The 24,307-nt window shown below is 40.0% G+C and overlaps 1 protein-coding gene across 11 annotated transcripts in view; it reads right to left on the reverse strand.

Moving 5' to 3' along the window:
* The window catches only part of DMD (dystrophin), a 1,295,019-nt gene that overhangs the window by 732,637 nt on the left and 538,075 nt on the right, over positions 1-24,307 (reverse strand). For all 11 annotated transcript variants that reach the window (XM_078390471.1, XM_078390476.1, XM_078390472.1 and 8 more), the window contains 4 exons: positions 18,333-18,456; positions 16,643-16,730; positions 8,320-8,561; positions 7,159-7,339 (listed from right to left, as the gene is read on the reverse strand). In XM_078390471.1, the coding sequence (XP_078246597.1) occupies positions 7,159-7,339; positions 8,320-8,561; positions 16,643-16,730; positions 18,333-18,456 (635 nt within the window). The remainder of the gene's footprint in view (positions 1-7,158; positions 7,340-8,319; positions 8,562-16,642; positions 16,731-18,332; positions 18,457-24,307) is intronic.

The raw sequence follows: 24,307 nt of genomic DNA on the forward strand, positions 1-24,307 counted from the left end.
ACCTATATTAGAAGTTAGATGTAATCCACTTTTGGACATATGGCTGTGCAAATATTAATGAAAAATGTAATTGTACAAATACTCATTGTCACAATGTAGCCATAAAATACAGATTGGTTAACAAATTTTATAGTTCTACATAATGTATTAAGTACAATGGATTTTTCACAGAAAGTTCTCATATGTAGTTATATATTATGTTCAAGCTCTCAGAATATTTAGGTGTTTCTTGGACTATGGAACTATGGGACAATTTTATGGTGGTTTCACCTCCAGGCAAGTTCCAGAGTATAACACTGGGAGACTATATGTAAGTCCCATGGCAGTCTTGATATGGGATGCCTCAAAAATCTTGTCTCTAATGCCATTTAATGACACTACTGGGGACATTAAAGAGGGGATTGACAACATGGCACTATCAGTATGCTGATGACTTTCAGTTCTGTTTTACTGTAACATCTAGATGAAGAGATGTACTTTAGACTATTGTAGTTGGGCTCGATGAGCTATCAAGCTGTAGCTGAATCTGATAATATGAAGAAGCTGTGTGTGAGTAGTATGTAGGTTCAAGAATCACATAAATTAAGAGCAACTAATGGGGCTTTACTGCCCCAGAAGGAACATGTTCAGAAGTTGGAGATATTCCTGAAGCCAACACTGTCATTAGAGGCCCAAATTACCTACAGGGATAAGGTCAGTTAACTTGGCACACCAGGTTTACCTATTCTTGACAGGAATGGACTGGCTACTACAATCCACATGTAAGCAACTTTCCATCCATTATTGCACATTGGTAATATAATCTTTTTTCGATTACTGCACTGGGTTCATGTGGTGCTGCCTCTAAGGCTGATTGAGAACCTGAAGGTTACTGACTGGGGTGCTGTAATGCTTTACCTAGCCAAAACATAATAATGGGCTCAAGTCATAGAATGCCAGATTTAGGCTAAATATCAGGAAAAAATGTCTTAACTGTTAGAGCAGTATGACAATGGAATCAACTGAGGTGGTGAGGCATTCAAGAGAAAATGGATAACCATCTGTCAGATCTGCTTTGAACTGGATTCCTACGTTGAGCAGAGGGTTGGACTCAATGGTCTTGCAGGCCCCTTCCAACTCAATTATTCTATGAGTTTATGATCCTCAGAGGACAAAGCCAAGAACAATCTGTTTCAGCAAGGGATAGCAGAGCTAGGCAAGATATTGAGAACCTAAGATGGCAGCCTTCCCCCAGAAGAGCAGTCCAAGCTCTTCCAGGACAGCTTCACAAATAAAGAACTTATTGAATATAAGAGCAATTGCAATTCTTGGTGTTAGAACACATGAAACAACAGAGACATTTTAGTCCAATTTCCTAGGAGTAAAATATGCTGTTCCAGAGCCCTGAATTTTTCTGTTATTCTGCTCCAGTGAGGTTTCCTGTTTTGAAAGAGGATGAGGTAGAAGTGGGTGATTTAGAAATACATGTTGAATATTCTCATTCATGTTGGCTGAATCCTTGAACTTTTGGGAGCATTTGACTAGATTGCATACAAACAGCATCCTTATGTGGAAGAGGCTTCCAACTCCCTTCAAGTTTAGCACTTGCCTCATTTAAATTCCTTTCCACAATTAACATCTATGGCAAAGCCTTTTCTAAAACACTTCATTTTCCTAACAACACATCTTCAGTAGGGCAAAATTAAGTTGTTTCACAGTGGTATAATCCCAGTTCATATTCCCTATTAATGGGTGACCGATCCAGCACTTGGTAAATTGTGCTTCACAATCATAGGAAGAGTTAACATTAAAACTCCTCTTTAGCTATACTCTCCTGGTTCTCTAGTTTATGCCACCAGTTACTACTATGTCAATTTATAGTACATTTCATGACACCCTGTTCTTCTTCTGTTCTTTGATCCAACAGAGCGCATCTAAAGTATGAATTCAAAATAAAAATCGTTAATTTGAGTTTATGGAGATAACTATGGTTTTCTCACTGAACAGAGTTCCACAGTATCTTACACAGTTTAGCCATGAGTTCAGTTGTTTAGAATTTGAGTTTATTTATTATTTTATGTAAAATATTTTTACTCCGTCTTTCTCCTTAAAACAACTCAAGACAGCTTACTTATTTAATGCAGTTCCCTGTCTAGGGATTACATGCTCTCATGGTGTTACTTCTATGTCTGCATAGTGCTTAGCTGAGTCTTGATGCAAAATTAATGTGGATTCTGGATGGTGGTAATATAAACAGTGTGCATTTCTTTTGGCTCATCTGCCTCACTCTGGGGGGTTACATTGTCTCTCATAATTTTCACAGCAGAGCTCAACCTCTGAAAATCATATATGAAACACTTAAGGAGTACAAATTGTGGCCAGATAACACTTTAACAAGTTTATCCAATTTAGTACTGTGTATTGAAAATGATTGAGAAGAGAGGACTCCCTGGAAAAAAACTTAATGTTGGGAAAGTGTGAAGGCAAGAGGAGAAGGGGACGACAGAGGATGAGATGGTTGGACAGTGTCACCGAAGCAACCAACATGAATCTGACCCAACTCCGGGAGGCAGTGGAAGATAGGAGAGCCTGGCGTGCTCTGGTCCATGGGGTCACGAAGAGTCGGATACGACTAAATGACTAAACGAACGAACGATTGAAAATGATTGAATACAGAGCATTCACCTGAAATATCTTTTTCTTCCCCTGACTTATTTATATGAAAATAAAAATCACTTGGTTTATTAGAATATATTGGATGATGCCCGAAAAAAATTCATGGACATTAGTTTGCACATACTACTTGAAAACAGTACAGAACAGGCATATAAAAGGTATTAGCTAAAAAAAAACTTTTTTGTTTTTAGAAGGGAAGATAATTAACTGAAATGAGACTGTACTTGTGTCCTATAAGCCATATAGAAGTAGCCTTATTGAAATACGGAAAGCATTGTTTATACACTTGTACATCCTCTGGACAACAGTGTACAGGTGGCCAATCCTTCACTTCTAGAAACATCACAAATTCTAATAATTTTAACATTATAATTTGTTTTTAATTTTTACCTATATATATCTGCCTGTAATTTAAAGTTGTCCAACACTCTGCTATAAATAAATAAATAAATAAATAAATAAATAAATAAATAAATAAATAAATAAATAAATAAATAATCTGTGTTAATCTCTACCTGACAGTGCAGCACAAGAAGTATTAATTTTAAAAAATGATAAATTCAGGAAAAATCCTGTTGCAACAAAATAATTCAAAAGCATATTATATATGGTATATTCATATATATTGCTGCAAAACATGTCGAAGGTCTCAAGCGTAAATTCAATTAATAGCAAAAATGTGATGCAATATTTAATTTTCTTTCAGAAGATTTGTACAAATTATGCAGAACTGCTCTTTTAAGTGCCACACTGTACACTTGTTATTACTACTATCCTGTTAAAAGAAAATTAAAATGTTCAAGATAAAGATGTAATGAGTCCTTGATATCTTTTTTCTACCCTGGGCAATTCCATATTTAATTTTAATTTCCAACATTTCCCCCTGTAGCGAATCTATCTGGGAGCCCCAGGAAGACAGATTTCCCAGAGGGAGAAATGCTGAGCAGCACTGACATCAGCAGTGGCAAGTCACACACAACCCATAAAAGTTACTTGCACCCAAAATCACCACAAGAAACGAGTTTACTGTTGCTGATGACAGTATTCTCACAGTCCAAGCACAGCTGCCACTTTTTGTTTTCATATTCTCTGCCTATTCCATGAGAGACACAACAAAACCACCACCTTCCTTCTTGTTACGCAAACAGGCCACCTCAGTGTATCTTCAACCTGTTTCTTTTGCATTCAGTGGGAAAAAATGGAAGGACATGGCATGGAGGGGAGCCCCCACAACAACCGTTACTTTACGACAAGAAGGTTCTTTCCATGGAGCAAAGTGGGACTTACCACCAAGTATGTGTGTACAGCAATTTTTTTAATTCAAATGACTAGCAGGAAAACAAAACAGTAAAACGAATGAATAATTACACAGGATGATTTCACTGGTGGTGGCAAGTTTTAGAAATTAAAGATTTCCACCCTCTTGCAGCCCAAACTGCTTCTCCAAGACAAAATGGGTCCCATGGGAATCTTGAGACGTGGAAGGTGGAAACTGGAGATCTTTTATCTCCCAAAAGTCTGTTTGGCTGATGACATTATCAGTCTTAAACAATGTAGCTCTGCAAACAAGATTTCAGTCACTGTGTTTTAGATTTTGGTGATACAACATCACACATTGCAGGCATTCCCAACAGCATGAAATGTGTGTACCATAGAACCTATTCCCTGACTTCAAAGTGCTATTTTATAGCAGAAGCAGCACTTAAAGATTCATACTATGAGCTGAAGAGGGAATTGGTAAAAGAAAAAAGATATACATAAACTATATGAATCAATAGATGCTGAACACCAAATACATTTAGTTCTAGATATAAAAACTGGAACTAAATGCTTGAATATATTCCCTCCTTCTCTATAAAATAAAAACTGGTATCTGTAGGAATTTTATTATGGAGAGGTCTTGTCAAAATACAAGGTAATAACACTTTAAAACTTAATACTGTACTGTAACTCATACTCCTGTGATTTGCAGGGTGAGTTTTTTTTTTAAACATACAGGCAAAGTCTAACATTCAGTTACATTCTTGGTGCTGTTCCATGTATGACAATTTATCTTGTTTCTTGCCCAAGGTAAAGTGAGGAACCTCCAAGGGTCACATGTCCCTCAGGGTGAATTTTTCTGGGGGTAACAATGAGCAAAGAGCCAAAACCGGACAAGTCCTTGCTCTTCTCTCTTTTTCACTTCTTCCCTCTATTTTTCTGACCACTTTCTTCTAGGCTCCCATAAAAAGAAAATATCACCCCTGAGTACATTCGTTCGACACAAACTTTGAAATTTATGTCAAGAATTGGATAGAGACTACTGTATAAGCCATGTGTTTCCCACTTACGTCATAAGCTGAAAGGCAGTAATTTCCCACTGTTTACAATATTGTGTGTCCCATCAAATCAATTCTGACTTATACTGACCCTTATCAGGGTTTTCTAGGTAAAGTGTACTCAGAAGTGGTTTACTTTTCCCTTCTTCTGGGGACATTCTGGGACTATGCAGTTTGCCCAAGGCTACACAGGATGGCTTTTCTGGGAAGCACACTGGGAAACTGAACTGCTAACCTTTGGTTCTGCAGCTGTATAGCTAACTAACTTAGCTATCCTGCAACTGACATTATATGTATTGCAAATACTCTTGTGGTTACTGCACGAATCTCTCAGATCTTCTGGATTATTTATTTATTACATTTATATCTTCTCTTTCTCTCAAAGGCAGCACACATGACTCTGTTGTCTTTTGCAAGCTACACAGAAGTAAAAGAATAGCACAAATGATTGCCACAATAATATTGATTACTATTTATATAATAATTGAAGTGTAACACTATGCATTTCTGCCTGAAGGCATTCACATTTTCCCTTTCTGTGGAAACAGTGAATTTTCAAAGACAATTTAAAACCGTATTTTATTTATTTTTTTTAAAAAATGCCGGGCTTTGAATAACAGCTACAGAAATCTGCTCTCAATAGGACTTGCCACTACCCACGTTTATAACCCTTTCCACTTCAGCAAGCAGTATTTGTGTTGACAAAGTAAAGGGATGCAGCCATTTACAAACATCTTCAAATGGGAACTGCCTGAGAAAGGTACCTGGATGGAAGAAATAACATTTGGCTTCACCTGCATGCTCCATTTATGGGGAGGTGGCAGCTCACCTGAGCACATGTGCCAGTCAGTATATTCACATGAATCATTTCCCTTTGAGTTTGTGTCAAACAAGGGAAATAATTGGAAATAAAAAGGATCAAGGATTCACAAAGGAAAAGGCAAGTGAAAGGGCAAGAATGGAACTTCTTGACAACCAATAAACCCAGGATCAGTTAACATGCCTCCAATGCTTCCACATCTTCCAGGTTCATACTGGGCTAGTTAATCACCTTGTGATTACATGCTACTGCTTAACCTTAATCACTCACTTCTTTTTCCTAGAATGGTGAATCTGATGGATTTTCAAAAATGAAAATTACTTGTAACATCTAGGATGCATTATGAGGGTGTTTGTGTTTTGGTCTGGTCTCTGAGTGTTCTTCGTGAATTTCGCTGTATGTGTATATGGTGTACATACATTCAGTGACAAATGATGATGATGATGATGATGATGATGATGATGATGATGATGATGATGATGATTTATCATCATCATCTAAAGTAGGACTCTTTCAGATACAGTCTGGATGTTTACACAAAAGAATAAATGAACTGAAATCTGAAACTGAAATGGTAACAGTCAGAGAGCAGTTCATTTTCTGGGATAAAATAACTACAATGAAGAATACCACCATGATAAAGCAACCACAGTGAGAGATGCCACCATGAAGTTGATTCTTTTCACTTTCACTAATTCCATACTGGACAAAATCCTATTGGGCCCATGGTAGTTGTAACAGCTCCAAGGTGGAAGTGCTATCTATGAAGCACTTCCACTGGTGTGCTGCACAATTAGTCATGCAGGGAAAGTACAACTTATTGCACAACTGAATCACAGTTTATGCAGCCATAACTTTTCATTATGCCTGTATGGACAGGAATTTACCCACAAAGTTTTAATCCAACCACAGTTTAATTAGTATCTTAATTCTAATATTTGTCATTTATCTAGGAGGAATATCAGCAATTTAGAACTGAAAACAAGTCATTTGCTAACAGAGAGTTGAAAAAGAAGAAATAATATTTAGTTCTTCAATTAAGCAAAAAGCAAAATGTGCTGCCTATATACCGCACATAGACCTTCAAGCATTCTCTGGGTGGTTTACAAGTTAATTATGAAGGCTACATATTGCCCCACCACCCCAGCAAATTGGGTATTCAGAGAAGGGAAGGAGAGAAGGCTGAGTCAACCCTGAAGAATGAGTCTACCCAAGTCGTGAGCACAGTTTTGGCTTCAGTACAGCAGTTTAACCACTGCACCGCAAGGCTCCATAACCCACTGAAGACCTATGATTCTACAAAAGCTCATGTTTCTTGGTGGCAATGATATATAATTAGAAATACTTGCATCTACAAACACTTACTTGTTTGTAGATGTTTTTCTCTAGCTTTCAAGTCGTCATAAGCTTGATTGAAGTGATTGATAAAAGCAACAAAATCTGCTTCCAGGAACATTGGACCTTGCTGTTTCTGTTTCAGTGCTTTGCTTTGAACTTTCAGTTTTTCTATCTGAGGTTGAAGAGTTGAAAAGTGGATCACTTCATCCTACATAATAAGAATTTTTGAAAAGACACAATGTAATAATGAGAGAAAGAAAAGAAAGAAAGAAAAAAGAAAAATAGTTTTTATGTGCCAGTATTTAGACCACCAACTCCCCAGTCCAAACCTTACCACACATCTTTAATAAATCTTCTAGTAGATGTTCAAAGCTACACGCACTACAGTGTCTTATTAGCAGACAGTAGAACTTGCTGCTGCAGCAACACTGGAAGATGAGACTAACTTGTAATACTGACTGAATGTCTCAAAGGTGTGCCAAGAGTTGTCTTTGTACACAAGTACTAGATATTTTTTTGGCTGGTAAATAAAATAACTGATTTATCATTGCAAAAATTAAGCTCATACATCAGTTAAATGCTGGTTTTAGTTCAATGAATCTGGTTTCAGTGTTGTTTAGCCTACAAGGCTCAACTAAGCATCAGCGGCAGCCTAAATCAGGGAATATTTGCCACCCCAAACAAAGCTTCCTGCGTCCCACACCTGACACATTTCAGGAATCATCCTAGGAAGTGAATAAGGAAAGACTGAGATCTGGAAAACTGTAGTGATTTTCCAGCTTTAAATCATTCCCTACTCTGTTCCGCAGGTCCGAAAGACTTCCTAGAATGAAGGGCATCTCTGGAACCTGGCAAGGGTGAGAAGCAGGAAGCTGTTAATTCCTCCGAAATTTCTGCAATATAGCCACAGTTGATGATGTCATTGGAGGGGGGCAGCATAACTCACACAAAAGGATTTTGCGCAACATATGCTTCTGTGTATATTCATTCTACTGATTAAAGTGTATTTGTGTGAATTTGGTAAACTACACATTTTTAGTATAGAACTCTGAAGCAAGATTGCTCTGTTCCATTCTCAGTCATGAAGCTGGTAAATGGGATATTTTTGTAATGAAACACTAACCCAATAAATTCTTTTTCTCCCTCTATGCTGTGTAATGCTACAAAGATCAGGACAGGATTTCTAACCTTGCACTTATCTAGTTGTGTTTTTACTGCATCAGGATCTGCTGCTGGTTTGGGTTGTGCTTTCAGCCAGTTTTCAGTGGTAATTACTGTCTGCTCCATTTGCTGCAGCTGGGAGTAGAAGGCAATGATGTTATTTTGGTACTCCAGCCATGCCAGTCTTTCACTCAGCAACTGACAGAACTCAATCCAGCGATTGTTCAACTGCTCTGAGGCTTGTTTGATGTTGTCAGCATTAAGCCCCTCTAGAAAGGAAGGAAGGAAAGAGGGGGGGAGTTTAAGCCATTTATTTTTAGGTCATAATAGATTACAAAAAGTGGGTGGGGGTTAACAACCTATTTCTCTATCAGAGATCTCATAAAGGCAGCAAAGGATTTATCATCAAATAAATGATCCTGAACATACAGATGTTGTGCATTAGTGGAGAGAGGATTTTAATCTCCTTGTAAAAGTCTAGCAAACTATTCTTTTCACCATGAACTGCACTGCAAAAATGAAGCATGAGAAAAGAAGATAATGTAGAAATAATGAAATCAATAGAATGGAATAGCAAGTTATGAACAAAAGGAGATTCCACCACCTCCCCAGGATTAAAAACATGAACTAGTATGAATTCAAGCTTTCATTAGGGAAATAATGAATAATATCAAAGCACTACAGGTATTATTGCATATTATTTTAAAAGTCCATTGGGCTAAGCAACTGACCCAGATGACTCAGAAACAATTTATCAATTTACATACTCACAAATCACAAATAAAAAGGTTCAGAGAAAGGACAGAAAGCAGGAAGCACACAGAACAAAGTGCCCACTCAAGCCATTCCCGATCACAGGATGTCAGCAAGGAAGAGGTTGATGACAAGCAAATTATGGGAGTAAGTGCTAACACACCAGAAGGTCTCTGCAGGCACCTGTAAAATCTGGATTCTAAAGAATTTTGATGACAAACTTGAAGGAGAGGGATTCTAGCGCTGTATTTCAAAAATTTCTGATGACTAAATAATACACAAAACAAACCCTTCCAGACTTACTCACTATTTTGTTAAGGTGTCATTAAATAGAATTTGTAGGAAGTCTAGTTGGTAGAACATGGATTCTGGGAATCCACTCTCAACCACAAATGTTAAGCATTACTTTTTCAAGGTACCCTGACTCCTGTGGCAAGGCTAGCTGGGGTATTCTAGGAGTGTTAATCTAAAAAATTACTTTTCAGAAGCTCTACTTGCAAGTAATGAAAACTACTATGATTCTCTTGTCCTCACTTCAATTAGGAAGACTTTTTTCTGCTTCCCTATGTGATGTTCCAAATAAATTTAGTATTTCTACTCTGTGTTCAAAACAAGAGTCTCGCCCTTTGGTCCTTCAAATATTATCAACTTTAACTCCTAGAAGCCCCAGCCACTATGGACACGAGTCAATCGTTTTGGAAATCCAAAAATATTTGGGAGCTCAAATATTCTAAAACAATTTGGTTTCCATTTTCTTTCACATACTTTGAACCTTCTCAAACCTCTCTTGACCTGAAGGTGAGTTAAAAATGCAATCCTATACATACTTACCTGGGAGTCCCATTCATCACAGGTTGACTATTTCTGAGTACTAGCGTAGCCTTTCTCTGTAAGCATAACGACAGGTTACCCACCTATAATTGTAGTTCTTTGAGTGGACCTCTGTGTTTCACACCCTGGGTGATCTACGCCTGCGCAGAGCCTCATTGGAAAGTTCTAGAGTTTCTGCGGTAGCAAAAAACACATTAGAATAAGGCTCCTCCCCCCTCGTATAAGTACCCTGGTGCCAAGGCTCCCCTTTCAGTTGTGTCCACCACTGCTACATTAAGCACAATGGTGTGACAGTGGGGAGGATGGGTGGGATGGGTGAATCACAGAGGTCGACTCGAAGAACTACAATTACAGATGTGTAACATGTCATTCTTCATGGCCTCTGTGAATCACACTCTGGGTGACTAAAAAGCTGTCTTACCTGGAGGCAGGGTGTCACGCCAAGGTAGAGGCTAGAACAGCACGTCCAAAGGCCGCATCAGATTTCTGCCAGAGATCATGTCTATAATGCTGGATGAAAGTGGACGGCTGTGCCCAGGTGGCAGAGGCGCAGATGTCTGGAAGAGGTATGCCGCATAGGAATGCCATAGAGGTTGCCACTGTTCTGGTGAGGGCGAATCACCTTCGGGACTGGTTTGTGTGCCAGCTGGTACGCAAGGTGAATGGTTGAAGCAACCCATCTAGATATAATTTGAGATGTCATCTGACAACCTTTAGTAGGTGGTTGGTGAATTATGAAAAGTCAAGGTGAACGCTGAAAGGTTGAGTGCATTGGACATAAAAGGCAAGGGCTCTCCTAATGTCTAAAGTATGGAGGATTCTTTCTCGAGTTGTGGACAGTTATGGGAAGAAGGAAGGAAGGATAAATGGCTGAGAGAGACAGAATTGAGATACAACTTTGGGGAGGAAAGAAATATCCATGGACAGTTTGACTTTGTCCGGAAAAAATTGTAAATAAAATAAGGATAGTCATGGCACAAGGCCGCTAAATCACTAGTTTGTCAAGCTGAGGTGATGGTGATGAGGAAAACTGCTTTAAAGGTAAGTAGCCATAAATCAGTTGACGCTAAAGATTCTAAGGGAGCTTTAGTAAGTTGTTGCTGTGCTAGTGTTAGTGACCATTGTGGTGATGGCGGGCAAGTATCTGGGTAAATATCAGATAGACCTAGACTCTAGCCGCCTAGAGTGGTCCTATGTGATTCAGATAGGCGGGATATAAATTAAATAAATAAATAAAATAAATAAATAAGAATACATTTCGATGTTGGATGCTTGAAGAAATCAGCTGCCGAAGAGTTAGGGGGCTGATAAGAAACTATGGTGGAGAGGTAAACTCTTAAGGAAGAGAGTGAAAGGCCACTAGAGTTGAGATGATGCAAAAAAAAAACCTCGAACAGGAGCAAGTGATGGGTTGACAGAAGGCAATGAAGAAGCTTCAGTGAAAGATTTGAATCTGTTCCATTTATACAGGCAAGCCTTTCTAGTGGAGGGCTTCTTTGATTGATGGAGGACGTTCATTAGCAAGGCAGAATCCTCCACACTGCCAGGTGCAGAACAGTTAGGTCTGGGTGGAGGTCCTTGGGCATTGTTCTGAGTGAGGAGGTGGGGCAGGCAAGGGCGGTGGTGAATGTCTGATGAGAGATTGCTAAACAGAGGAAACTTGGCGAGTGGGCGCCACCTTGTTTCAGAATATAGTACATTGCTGTGGTGTTGTTGGTGGCAATTTGTACCATCTTGTCAGCGAGGAGGTTTATGAATGCTTTGCAAGCTTTTATAACTGCCAACAGCTCTAATTCGTTGATGTGAAGCAATTTCTCTCTGGAAGACAACTTGGCATGGATTTTGAGAGATTTGCAGTGAGCTCCCCAGCCTGTGAGGCTGGCGTTGGTGCTGACCTGTATTTGTGGTTGTGGTTGTCGGAATGGCCACCTGATGGATAGGTTGGGAGGAAAATGCCACTACTGAAGTTGGGAGGCAAGTTCTGGGGTGACCCTTAAAAGAGTATGAGGAGGGTCTGTGAGCAGGTCAAGGACAGCTAGAAACAATGACTGAAGAGATCTCATATTGAGATGTACATGCTGCACTACTGAAGTGATAGAGGCCATGGTGCCTAGTACACATTGCACAGTCAAGGCGGGTACCATAGCATTAGGGGTGAAAACTTAAAGTAATGCAATGAGATTTTCTCTCTTGTCTGGAGGAAGAAAGGCTCGAGCTTGTGTGGAATCTATGCATGCACCTATATAATGAATAATCTTTGTAAGTTTAAAATTTCATTTGTGTTCATTCACAGCAAGAATGAGATCACAAAGGAGGGTAAGGGTGAAGTGAGTGTCTCATTGGGCCTTGTGATGGGAATGAGCTACAAAGAGCTAATCACTGATATATGGAAATATGAGAATTTTTTGCAACCTGAGATAAGCAGCTACTGGTTCCATGCACTTGGTGAATACTCTTGAAACTGTTGCAAGACTGAAAGGAAGCCTTTTGAATTGGTAGGCTTGTTATTCCTAGCTGAAATTGAAGGAATTTTCTGTATGAAGGATGTATGGAAATATGGAAGTATGTATCTTTGAGATCTATGACAGTGAACCAGTCATTTTTGTAGAGTAAAGGGAGAACTGATTTGAGGATAACCATATGGAATTTTGTGGTAATGATGTAAGGCCACCTCACAAACCAAAGCAGTGGAGAAGGCTCTTTCTGAAGCCTCAAAACAACGTCCATTGACCACACCATCCCACTCTGACACTCCATCCACTTCGTCTAAAACTTCAAAAACCCATAAATCGAAGTGCTCGACACCGAAATCCTCAATATCGAAGCCCTTCACTAAATGTCAAATGTCCACCGAAGCCTCTTTGGTTCCGGAGCCTTCTCTGCCTAAATGACCTAAATAGCATAAATCTAAAGCTGCAGTCATTTCTCAGCAGCCTCAACAAATCACCGAATCAATCTCTATTGGTTCACCGTGGCCTTACAAGGAGGTTGGGCCATTTTGGTTGGTTGAAAGGATTGTTTCCAAAGACAGAGTTTTAATCTAGATAAGCGAGAATGGAGGACTCCGCACTTGAAGTTTTTACAATGCTGGCAGGAGGACATCTGGTGTGCCTCTCAGAAGCAAAAAAGACACTTGGTGTGGCCATCGGAGAGTGTTATTTTGTTATCACAGACCACACAGTGTTTAAACGGGCCCAAAGGGGCCATGAATAGGAGAAAATAATTTGAGGAGAAAAAATGATGGTTGAGGGGGGAGGGTGCTGCAGCCGGAGGCCGAGCAAAGTAGAAAAGAAAAAAAAAAATCTGATGATAATGAATTTGATCTAAAAGTTTAAAGGAAAAAAATTGATAACAGGAAGGAATCAAGAATAAATTCTCTCTTTTACTCACAGAAGCAGAACTATGAGGCTCTCAATGTGGCAGTTGAAAGAAACTGAAAGGGGAGCCTTGGCGCCAAGGTACTTAAACAAAGGGGAAGGGCCTTATTCTAATGTGTTTTTTGCTACTGCAGAAGCTCAAGAACTCCGGGCAGGCACCGATCACCCAGGGTGTGATTCACAGGGACCACGAAGAAGAACATCTGTAATAACTTAGTTTTGCTAAGTAATCTATTTAAACTGGTTTCTTTATGTATGAAGGCCTAATTGCGTGGTTTATTCAAGTTATGTTATATAATGTGGTAGTGTTGCCCCTTGCTTTCTATCAACCACTGGCCCCTTTTGAGTTCAAGCCTTGGGAAAAATGCTGCCACCAGTCTTAAGCAAGTGCATAACTCCTGCCATCAACGCTCAGGCATGATGAATAATACAATTCCCATTCTGTGATAATATATTATAATTTCAAGGTTAATGGCTCATAAATTGTTTCACATTTTATATTCAGAACAACCCCTCATATCAGCAGTGAATAAATACATTGTCCCCAAAGGACACAGAGATCAGTACTTGAAGTGCCTTCATTAATTTTATTACCTGTGTACTGTGCATAACAAATTGTGTTAAAATACAATTAAAACACTTTTAATTGTTCGACACCTTATATGCAAAGTCTGCTGAAATGTCACTTAAAGTGAAGCATACCTTCTCCTATACATTTATCATTAGCTATAGCTTCAATGTAGAACAGTATGTTTTAACTCTTAATCTACAAAGATATTTTAAAAGGCAACTTACAATGAATCTTTATATTACAAATGCATGCTGTGTTCACTTTGAAGCCTTTCAGTTGAGTGATCATCTACTTCAGTACAACAACCACTTTGTTCCAAATTTGTCACCACACAAACAACCTATCTATTTCGCTATCCTGACTTCTGAAACAAAGGGATTTTGCAATCCTTCTCACCCCACTGAAGTGATACTTACTCAAATGTTACTTCCTCTTCTCCACTATAGGGGAATGCCTAGGCCCTCCCTTTTCTGTCATCACATTTTCCATGTGCATCGAGATGTCTCAGCAGAGGAGGGATTCCTACTTGCGTGCAGATCTGTATGTTGATCAAGAACCCAACACATGAGCAAGAACCTCTTCCTTGCTGACACGATGTTCTCCATGTGCAGAAAATGATGACAGAGTACAGAGGGGCTAAGTGCTCCTCTCCTTACATGCTGTAGAGAACCTGCTAAGCAATGCCTGCTTTATTGACTTCTTCAACAGGACAACTGCCAAAATCTTGCTATATGTATATTTATGTTTGTCCAATTATTGTTTTGCATTTAATCTTTGTATGTGTTTAGTTTGATTGCTTGTGGGGCAATATGTAGCCTGCATAACTAACTTGTAAACTACACATAGAGTGCTTTGAGCACTATGGGGCAGTACATAAGCAGCACACTTTGCTCTTTTTTCATACTTTCATACAAGTCACTGCGTGTGCAAGTATTGTGAATTGGTGCATGATGAGGGATACGGGCTGCAACTCATTAACTAGTGGCAATTAGAGATGGGGTATTTGTATTTGAATATCCATTGGGATATTTATATATGTGGCTTATATTAAGTCTGCACAATTAGACTTAATGAGGGGCTGGCCCCTGCAGCCAGCCCACCCATTTACATGTCCGGTGGCAGCGGCAGCCTCACTTATCCTTCCAATTGCTCTTCCCGCTTGCCTGACCACTCGGCAGCCATGCAGGGAGACTTGTCCTCCCTCCCACTGCCTGAAGTAGCCAGGTGAGCAGGAAGAGAGTGTCGCTCTGGGAGTAACTGGAAGGATGAGCAAGGCTGCTGCTGCTGCCAGACACATGAGCGGATGGGCCAGCCATAGGGGCTGGCCCCTCATACAGCTGTGCAGGGATATTCATATTAACATACAAATACGAATACCCCATCTCTAGTGGCAACTCATTGCTGCGATTTATGTCATTGCACTTATGCTAGCATACCTAACCAATAGTAATATTAATTAATCAATCAATGTTTTCCAAACAGCAGGATGAGTACAGGGAAGAGCTGTAAATCAAGTGACATAGTTCCCAGAATCAATTCCTGGTATTTCCACTTAGAAGTGCAGGGTAGCAGGTGACATGAAAGATCTCTTGCTGAGGCCCAGGAGAATCACTGCCAGCTGGAACAGACAATATTGGGCTAGATAGAAGAATAGCATATGGCAGTTTCCTGTGTTCCTATGCCAATTTCTGTGTATTTATTGCCCCTCAATTTCAGCACACTCAGACAGAAAGCTAAGGCAACAGTTGGTGCTTGGTCTTCAGCAACCCCACACAATTTGTTTGACAGAAGGTTTCTGTCACTTTTGAAAATAAACATACATACAAACAAACACATAAATGTGGCTTTAATCTGTTGTCTATTTTCTATGCTCAAATCCCAGATGGGTCACCAGAGTTCTGCCTCTGTATATCACAGAAGGTCAAGTAACAGTTGTTCATCCCTAGACTGGCGAATACTCTTAGGCTGTAATCTCATACATGCATATAGAACCCAGATTTACTTCAGAATAGACACACACACATTTAGTGGCTCAAGATACACCCGGTACTTTGCTTTAGAAAGGCACTCGAAGAAGCAGAACATACAACAGAAATGGTTAAGAAACAGCAGAGCCAAACAGTCAGTAGATAACCACCTGGGCAAACAGACAAATATTTCCACACTAAGGAGGGCAAGTTTCATGGACCAGAAAGTAAAATGCACATGGGGAGAGGACAGTGGTGTTGAGACTGGATTAAGAAAGACGGGTGTAAAGAAAGAAGAGGAAGATAGTTTTTTGAAAGGGGAAAGAAAGTAGGAACAAGAGAATACAAACACTTAAAGCAAATAACGAAAGTCTGAAATGAACAGTACATGGCACACTGAGTCCAATTCAACAGAAATAAGACAGGAATCCTGTGCCCAAAGTAACACACATTAAATAAATTAAATATCAGGCCGCCAAAAAAAAGGGGGGGAGAACCCCTCTCAGCTTGTTTACATAATCTTCATTCCCAAAGTTTTAGAACAGTTTAAGACAATTTGGAAGTGTCATCAGCTTGAATGAATATTTGAGGACTGAGAGCTACTTGTTAATGGCCTGTGCCCTGTAGGGAAATACATAATTTTGAATTGTGTGTTAGTTCATGGGGCTAAATTTCAAAATGTTTCCCTATTCTAATTAAAAGATAACACTCAAAAGAAATATATAAAAATTTTGCAAACCTATTTTAATATACTGTTCCTTCACCAAGTGTTTTGCTAATATGTGATAATACAAAACTATGTCTTATCAACTTCCTAAGAAGATTATCTAAATCAACTGCCATGTAATTACCATTCACCATCTGTTCCACCAGCGCCTCAGCCGATCTACTGGCATCTTGGAGCTTCCTGTACTTCTCAGGCTTTTCTCGTTCTATAGCCTGTAATATGAAGGCAAAGTTCAGCAGTTCAAGATAAATTATAACCTGCCACACAAGTTTCTACTTCTCAAGTATATACATATATTATAAAACAAAGGCCACATCTTTTACAGATAATCCAGATTTTTTTTTTTAATATCAGTGGTTCACCATGTTTCAATCTAAACTTTTCTATCTCACCCATGGATCCAGCTCTCTGACCTCCTAGCCTTCCCCATCCTGCAAATGCCAGTCTGCTTCCACTCTGGAGAGAGATGTGATCTATGTACAAGTCTAGACGTCTATGTTGGCTTGGGCATGTCGTAAGAATGGTTGATTGTCGGATTGCAAAAAATCTCCTGTATGGAGAATTAGTGCAGGGAAAGTGCCCCAGAGGGAGACCACAGCTGCAATACAAGGATATCTGCAAGCGGGACCTGAAGGCCTTAGGAATGGACCTCAACAGATGGGAAACCTTGACATCTGAGTGTTCAGCCTGGAGGCAGGCGGTGCTTCATGGCCTCTCCCAATTTGAAGAGACACTTGTTCAGCAGGCCAAGGCAAAGAGACAGTCCCCAAACCAGCAAAATCAGGGAGCTGGACAGGGGACAGATTGTATTTCTCTTCAGTATGGAAGGGATTGTCACTCTCAAATTGGCCTTTTCAGCCACACTAGATGCTGTTCCAAGACCTCTATTCAGAGCACGTTACCATAGTCTCTTGAGACTGAAGGATGCCTACGTTATGCAAGTGTCCTGTTGTTAAAATAGCATGTACATATGCTAAAAGAGCCAATCAGCATAATACATGTAAAACCATAGATGCAAAAGACCTTATTGATTTAAGATGTTGGCAACTTCCTCTTTTTATTTCTACCTTGAAAATGGAAGTGGAAAGAAACATAAGACTTATCTTGGCACGTTTTAAAGCTTCTTAGCAGATATAAAGTGGTTAACTTTGGAGGTATAGGTGTTCTTCAGAACAGTTCCATAGCCATCCTCTCTGCCCCATTAGATCAGTTCAAAAATTTACTCAGCTGGATCAGTCCAAATCAACAAATGAAAAACAAATATTCTATAACTGTGATTCCCAATCTTGGGTAACCCAGAGGTTCTTGGACTACAATTCCCAGAAGCCTTCACCACTAGCTGTGCTGGCTGGGGTTTCTGGCAGCTGCAATCCAAGAACACCTGGATTTTCTAAGGCTGGGAACCACTGTTCTATAAAGTTAATGGTTCTTAACCACCAATACAAGACCAAGCCACCCTCAAACATTTTGTATTACAAAGGAGACAGACTGTAACCATATAATGATCTGGGAAATCGTTTCCTATCCCAGCTACTATGAGGCATTCAGCTCAGCTCGGCTCGGCTTAGAGGGTCTGAGGGCTTCAAATCCACAAGCTCTTCTACCTGGAAGTCACTTCTGCATGCTCAATAATTGTGTTGAATACCAGACTATATGTTTAGTTCAGGGTGATAGTAAGTAAGCCAGTAAAGTATTCCCTTTCTGCAAACTCAAGCCAGTTAACTACATTTGGTACTCTATAGCAAACAGATTGAGCATTAAGAACATAGATGTCATATAAATTTCAAGTGTGAAGTATATGGCTATTTTCCTACATTAACTCTTTCTCTGAGGTCTGTCAGATTCCCTTCTTTTCTGTATATTGCAAATTCAGGACTCTGGAGTACTGCTTCTGAGCGGGTCATCCAACTATGGAGTTCTGTTGTATCAACGTCAAATCTAAGATCAAAAGGAAAAAAATATTTTTACCCTGAGTACTTTAGAAGTAACTTGGATACTTAACCAGATGTTTAAACCACAAATATAAATCAAAAGTGAAATAGCTATCAAAACTACAGAGAAGCCTTCAAACCAGAACTCAGAAAAGACACTTCTTGTTTACCTGTTTAATTTTATTTTTTAAATAATATCACTATAAATCAAACAACTTTATATAACCAAGATTTAGTGTGTATAACATTCATTGTATTCAATTCTTCAATCATTATAGAGGCCTAGTTTAAGAGTCCAATTGCATTTCTTGTTTGCTGTTGCTTCTGTTATGACTGCAACAGCTAAAAGTTCCAGTCCAAAACAGTAACTTCTCTAACTCTGCACTATACATTATATATTCCAGTAGATAACCTAGTGTCAAGGCAAGCACTTTCTTCAAATGTGCAAATCCATTCTAACTCAAAAGACTTTTCTGTCTATACAACAAAGGCAATTCTAGTTCCATATGCTGAACTCCAGCTTTGAGAATACCAGTTCATTTTAACATACTTTCCCTAGCATATGAAATTAAGTGGCTTTCTATGAATACTATCTCTCACTGGCTTTACTAAGGATGGATGTTGCTGTTACTCCCTAGTGTGCCACCAAGATTACAGCATGCTAGTAACAATGACACAAAATGACAAATATACACGGTCTTCTGCTCTTAAAGGAGAAATAATTCATTTGATTTCGCAGTCTATCAAATGAGAAATGAGTTTCTGAAAGATTGTCATACATCCAAAAGTGTTCATTTGTTGTCACACACCATCAAGTCACCTCCTACTTATGGCAAGCCTATGAATTACTGATCTCCAAGATGTCCTGACGTCAACAGCCCTGCTTATCTCTGGAAACCCAAGCCTGTGGCTTCTTTTACAGAATCAATCCATCTAGTAGTATTTGGTCTTCCTGTTTTCATGCTGCCTTCAAACTTTCCCATTTTTATTGTCTTTTCCGGGGAATCTTGCCTTCTCATTATGTGCCCAAAGTAGGAAAGTCTCAGTTTCATTATTTTTGCTTTGAAATGTGTGTTCTCTCTAGATGTTATTTCCCTGCAACTCCAATCAGAGTTAGCCAGCAGAACAACTGAGAAAAAAATGACAAAACTGCATTACAAATGGAATCAAATATAGAAGCTTGACAACTCAGTATATGGTGAAACTCTGGGTCCCATTATAGAGTTTCATAGGGAAAATTCTTTCCCTGAAAAAGAATTTGCAAAAGGCAAAAAATGTTTGGGAAACCTAAGCCATTTGGACAAGAACCACCCTGTCTGAGAAAAGTGTGTTCCTAGGCAACACACTTGCGGTGGAAAAATGACTTTTACCCTTTCTACCAATTCCTACTTACCATTCACAACTTCAGTCAGATTGTTTAGTCTGGCCACCAAGACAAGCCATAATTTCTCCCCTCAATCTTGCAGCCTGAAACTCCAAGCCTCAAGTCTGGCCAGTCAATCAAATCATACTTTTACAGGCCTACCAAGAAATTCCTAAGTTATTCCAACCCACACATCCCTACCAATATGACCAAGTCGACCTTCTGAACCAAACTAGATGGACCTATTTAATGCTATGGGTTTGATAAGAAATACCCAACAGAACTGTTGGGCAATGTATGCTGTGTAGGCATGAAAAACTCCCACAAAGCGAGCCATCACATGGAAGAAGGCCAATCAGTTGCCCTGGAAACAGGTTCAGCTAGCCCAAGGTGGGATGTGGGGAAGCCCCAGAAAGGGAAGAGGCATGGTTAGAGCCCAAGCCAGGCTTATAAAGCCTAAGGCCTTTCCCTTGATTCAATGTAGCATCATTACATAAAATATATTCCAGTGTGGGTACGAAGTGCATCCTGCCCCTGTGTAGCCTATCCCTTAGGTAGGGAATGACATTCCAGCAACATTTGAAGGATCATGCCTTCCCCAACTCCAATTTAGGTATCACTGGAAAAGTATGAGCCTAGATTTAATCAGAAAAGCTTCAAGCCTGTTGCAATAACATATGAAGCATGGATCAGATGCAGTTGTGAGTGCTTACACTCTTCCACTGGACTCTTTCCAACCCAAACTGTCAGAGCCTGGCAATCAGCTACTGTTTATTGCTCTACAGTGAGCCAAATGATACTGTTAAAAGAATTGAATGGATGTTATGAGCTTTTAATGAGCTGAAGAGCAAGAACCCAGTTCATCCAAAGTAAATTTCTGACCTTTTGTTTCTAACAATATATTTGATTTTGGCTGTTCTTAGGCCAGATATTTCTTTTAAAAGCGGAGGTGAAATTTATCTAGAATTCACTAAACATAAAGACACTAGATGGAGCACCTTTCCTGCTTTTATGAGTGTTTCCTTTCAGAGAGGGCTAGGCAAGCAGATTCACTTTCAGAGTTACCTACAATAATACTCTTATAAACAGGCTTTTTACAATGAAATGAAATTTCATATATGCAAATTATTTTTTTTCTTGTGGTGCCAGAGCGTGTGGAACATTTGAAGCTGTCTTCTAAAACTTGAAAAGTATATTGCTCACTAATGTCTTCCAGGTTGTAAACAGTAGAAGACAGAGTACCTGCAGAGTATACAACAACATGCATATGTAGATTTTGCAGTATAAATTGGCAGCTTCTTTTGTGTGGAACCTCTAGGACATTGTAAGTGCAGAAACTGCAATTCTATATTTACTTCTTACAGATTTGGTGATTCATGGAGTGAAGGGGAGCCAAACACAAGGGCTCAGAACTAGACACAGGTGCTTCATATTCATATCCAGGGGTTACGAATATGAAGTATGGCACCACCGGTCCCATGGTGGTTCATTCCCACCCCCCAGAACCAGCCCAGTCCACTCACCTGACTTGTTGCAGCATGCATGTTCAACAGTGACGACATCCCACCAATTGTGGACATAGACCTGCTGGCACTGCCCCGCCTCTCCCCATAGCTGACCACCCCAGCTCAGCTGCTAAACGATCAGCTGTGAGGAGAGGCGGGGAAGCACCATCTGGACTACTTGCATGATTGGTGCGACAACAATGCTGATGCATATGTGTACTCCACAGAACCTAGTGAGTGGACTGGGCTAGTTCTGGGAGGAGGGAATGGACTGTTGTGGCACCATTCCTAGCTGGAGATAATGGGTAGACAATGGAGCTGTTAGCAAGTCCTCCAAGAGGTATATGTTAATAAAAGATTTGTCTTGGTTTCCCCTAAGGCAACAGCCAAAGATTCTGCTGTAGGCCAAGAGTCTAGTCTTCAATAAAGTATACTTAGTTATGAGGAGAGATGGGCACAGCTTCATGCTGCATTGTTGCAAGTCATTGGCATGGTACCACAGGTGCTGTACATTCCCTTCCCCTACCACCCAGCCAGCTCCCCCACTTATAAGCTGGCACTTGCTCCTCATCTCCTGCTCTTCACACAACCATCCAGTCACAGCAGGAGCACAAAATTCCATTCTCTGCCTCCTCCAGCAGACAAGGAGGCAGGGCAGGGATTTTTGCAGTGCTGCCTTTGAGTGGGCAGCTGCTGGAGGAGGAAGAGAAGGGAAGTCCATGCTCCTGCTGTGACTGGACAATCGTGTGAAGAGCAGGAGCCAAGCAGTGCGCACCAGCTGGTAGGGGAAGCTGACAGGTGGGATGGGAAAGGGAACATGTGGCACCTGTGGTGCCACGCTGACAACTAGCAATGATGCAGCATGAAGCAAATCATGCTGATCTCTAGTTATGAGTCTCTTCTGAGACTGTTTGCAACTGAATTATCACCAGAGAGCTCATTACCCGCCCCTGCCATAAACCCAAACTACTTGGAGCAAAACTTCAGTATTTTAAGGAGCTCATGGAAACCTCTGAAAGCACAGGTGGATCTTTCATCACTGTTTGTGTAGTTTTTGTTTTATTCGAGTGGTCTGAAGTCATGAAAAAGACACATTTTCTTTTTATGAAGGAAAGCTTCAGGTAAGTTGATTCTGCTGGATATTTTGCTTCCAGGCCTTTTGCAAGGAGGCTGATGGTAGGTGCTGGGGTTAAAATATCCATCCTTATAGAACTTGAACAGAGATGGTACTTTTGGCAGCTCCTCAGTCTACAGCAGTCTTTGTGACAATGAAGAGGGTGGGGAACACAACTGATAATCATTCCTATGGTTGTGACTCTGGCTATATCTGAATCCTTCACTTTAATCTCTGGGAGTAGCACAATTGTTACTAATATCCATGTGAACCTGCCTTCTATCAATAAATGAGGAGGTGTTTCTCCTCTGTATTTCCATTAGAAACTACTAGGCTAAATGGGAGCAGGAAGCTAAGCAAACTTCTTTTTTGCCCTATAAAAATGTAGCAGGGATTTGATAACTTATGTCTCTGTTCAACTGGGATGCTACAATTTCATAAGCACTGCTAACTGGAAAGCTGCCTGTATACCCCAAAGCTAAGTAATGTTGCTGCTGATTAGTATATCATGTAATGTGCAGCTGTAGCTCTGAATTTACTATAATCCCACCTGTCTTTCTACTGGGGGGAAAAGCAGAGACAATTTGACAAAAGTAATTTTTCCCTTCTCCAAGTGAATCCGTTTGTTTACCAGAGAAGGATGGCCAACTGAGGATTCTTTCTCTTTCTTGCACCTAAAACAGTGCTATCGCACTCAAGAAGGGCCTGTCTTGTGCTTCTCTCTCTTCTTCCGCTTCCTCTTCCCCTTCTTCCTCTCTTTTTCCAAGTTTTTGGAACTCACAAGCCTACTGGAGCCAACGTGTCCACAAAGAGGCAGGAAACGATCTGGAGGTCAAGAGGGAAATTCCATTTCCACTGGGAATGCCTCTCAGACTAATAGTGAAGACTGAAAAGGGGACCCCTTCCCATGCCAGCCTTCCTCCATTTGAGGAAAGTCTCTCTCATATAGTGAGGAGGAGGAGGTAGGACAGGCTTTCCCATAGTCACTACAGAAGGGTTTTTCTAAAAGAGCAGAAAGTAACTTAGAGTAGCCAATGAATATTGTTTCTGTCATTATCTTCCAGTTCTACCTTGGGCAAACCAAACAGCCTGACATTACATGAAATCTTTCTTTTTAAACTTTGTTTATTCCATGTCCTTCACACTGAAACTCAGAACTCAGAAGTTCCTAGGCGGTCCTGCAGCAAGGCACTGATCTAAGATAACTTCAGGAATCTTGCTATAGCATGGCTTTTTAGATCCTATTGTAGGATGAAATGTTGCAGCAACTTTACTGACCAATCCACAACGAACAATTACAGATGTTAAGAAAATCAGCAAGCTTACTTCACAGCTATTTTTCTCCTGTGTTCTGGTTGTAGCACTTCTGATAACATTTGAGAGTAACTGGAAAGGGGAAGCTGTATCTATCCCTAGGGACATGACATCTCCCTTGCACAAGTTTTTCTACTGATATGTTACCAAGAGGTACTGACAGTTGAGCATAACATTCACTTTGCATCCATCTGGAGATGTTTTATGCAGTGTCTGAAGCTGCCCTTAGCAGTCAAAGAGAGCAAACAGTCTTTTGCTGTGGTGAGAGGTGGGTCTTTGGATTTGCACAGAATTGTTGTGAAGGCCTGATGCCTTATTTTATATGGCAAAACAGAAACAACATCATATGATTAAAGATACAATCTTTGGGCAGAACTGGTATAATAGGTCAAATGATTCAGCTTTTTAGAGCCTTTCATTGAGTTGCCTCAGGCTTTATAAAATAATTTTAAAAATAACTAAAATTTAATCAACTATTGCACAAAGTATTGTGAAAAATGCTTTTAAAATAATAAAAGAATGAAAATGTGGGGAACATATCGGAAAATTTGGGGCTGTGCAC

Source organism: Pogona vitticeps, chromosome 3, assembly GCF_051106095.1.
Source record: "Pogona vitticeps strain Pit_001003342236 chromosome 3, PviZW2.1, whole genome shotgun sequence".
Taxonomy (NCBI): domain Eukaryota; kingdom Metazoa; phylum Chordata; class Lepidosauria; order Squamata; family Agamidae; genus Pogona; species Pogona vitticeps.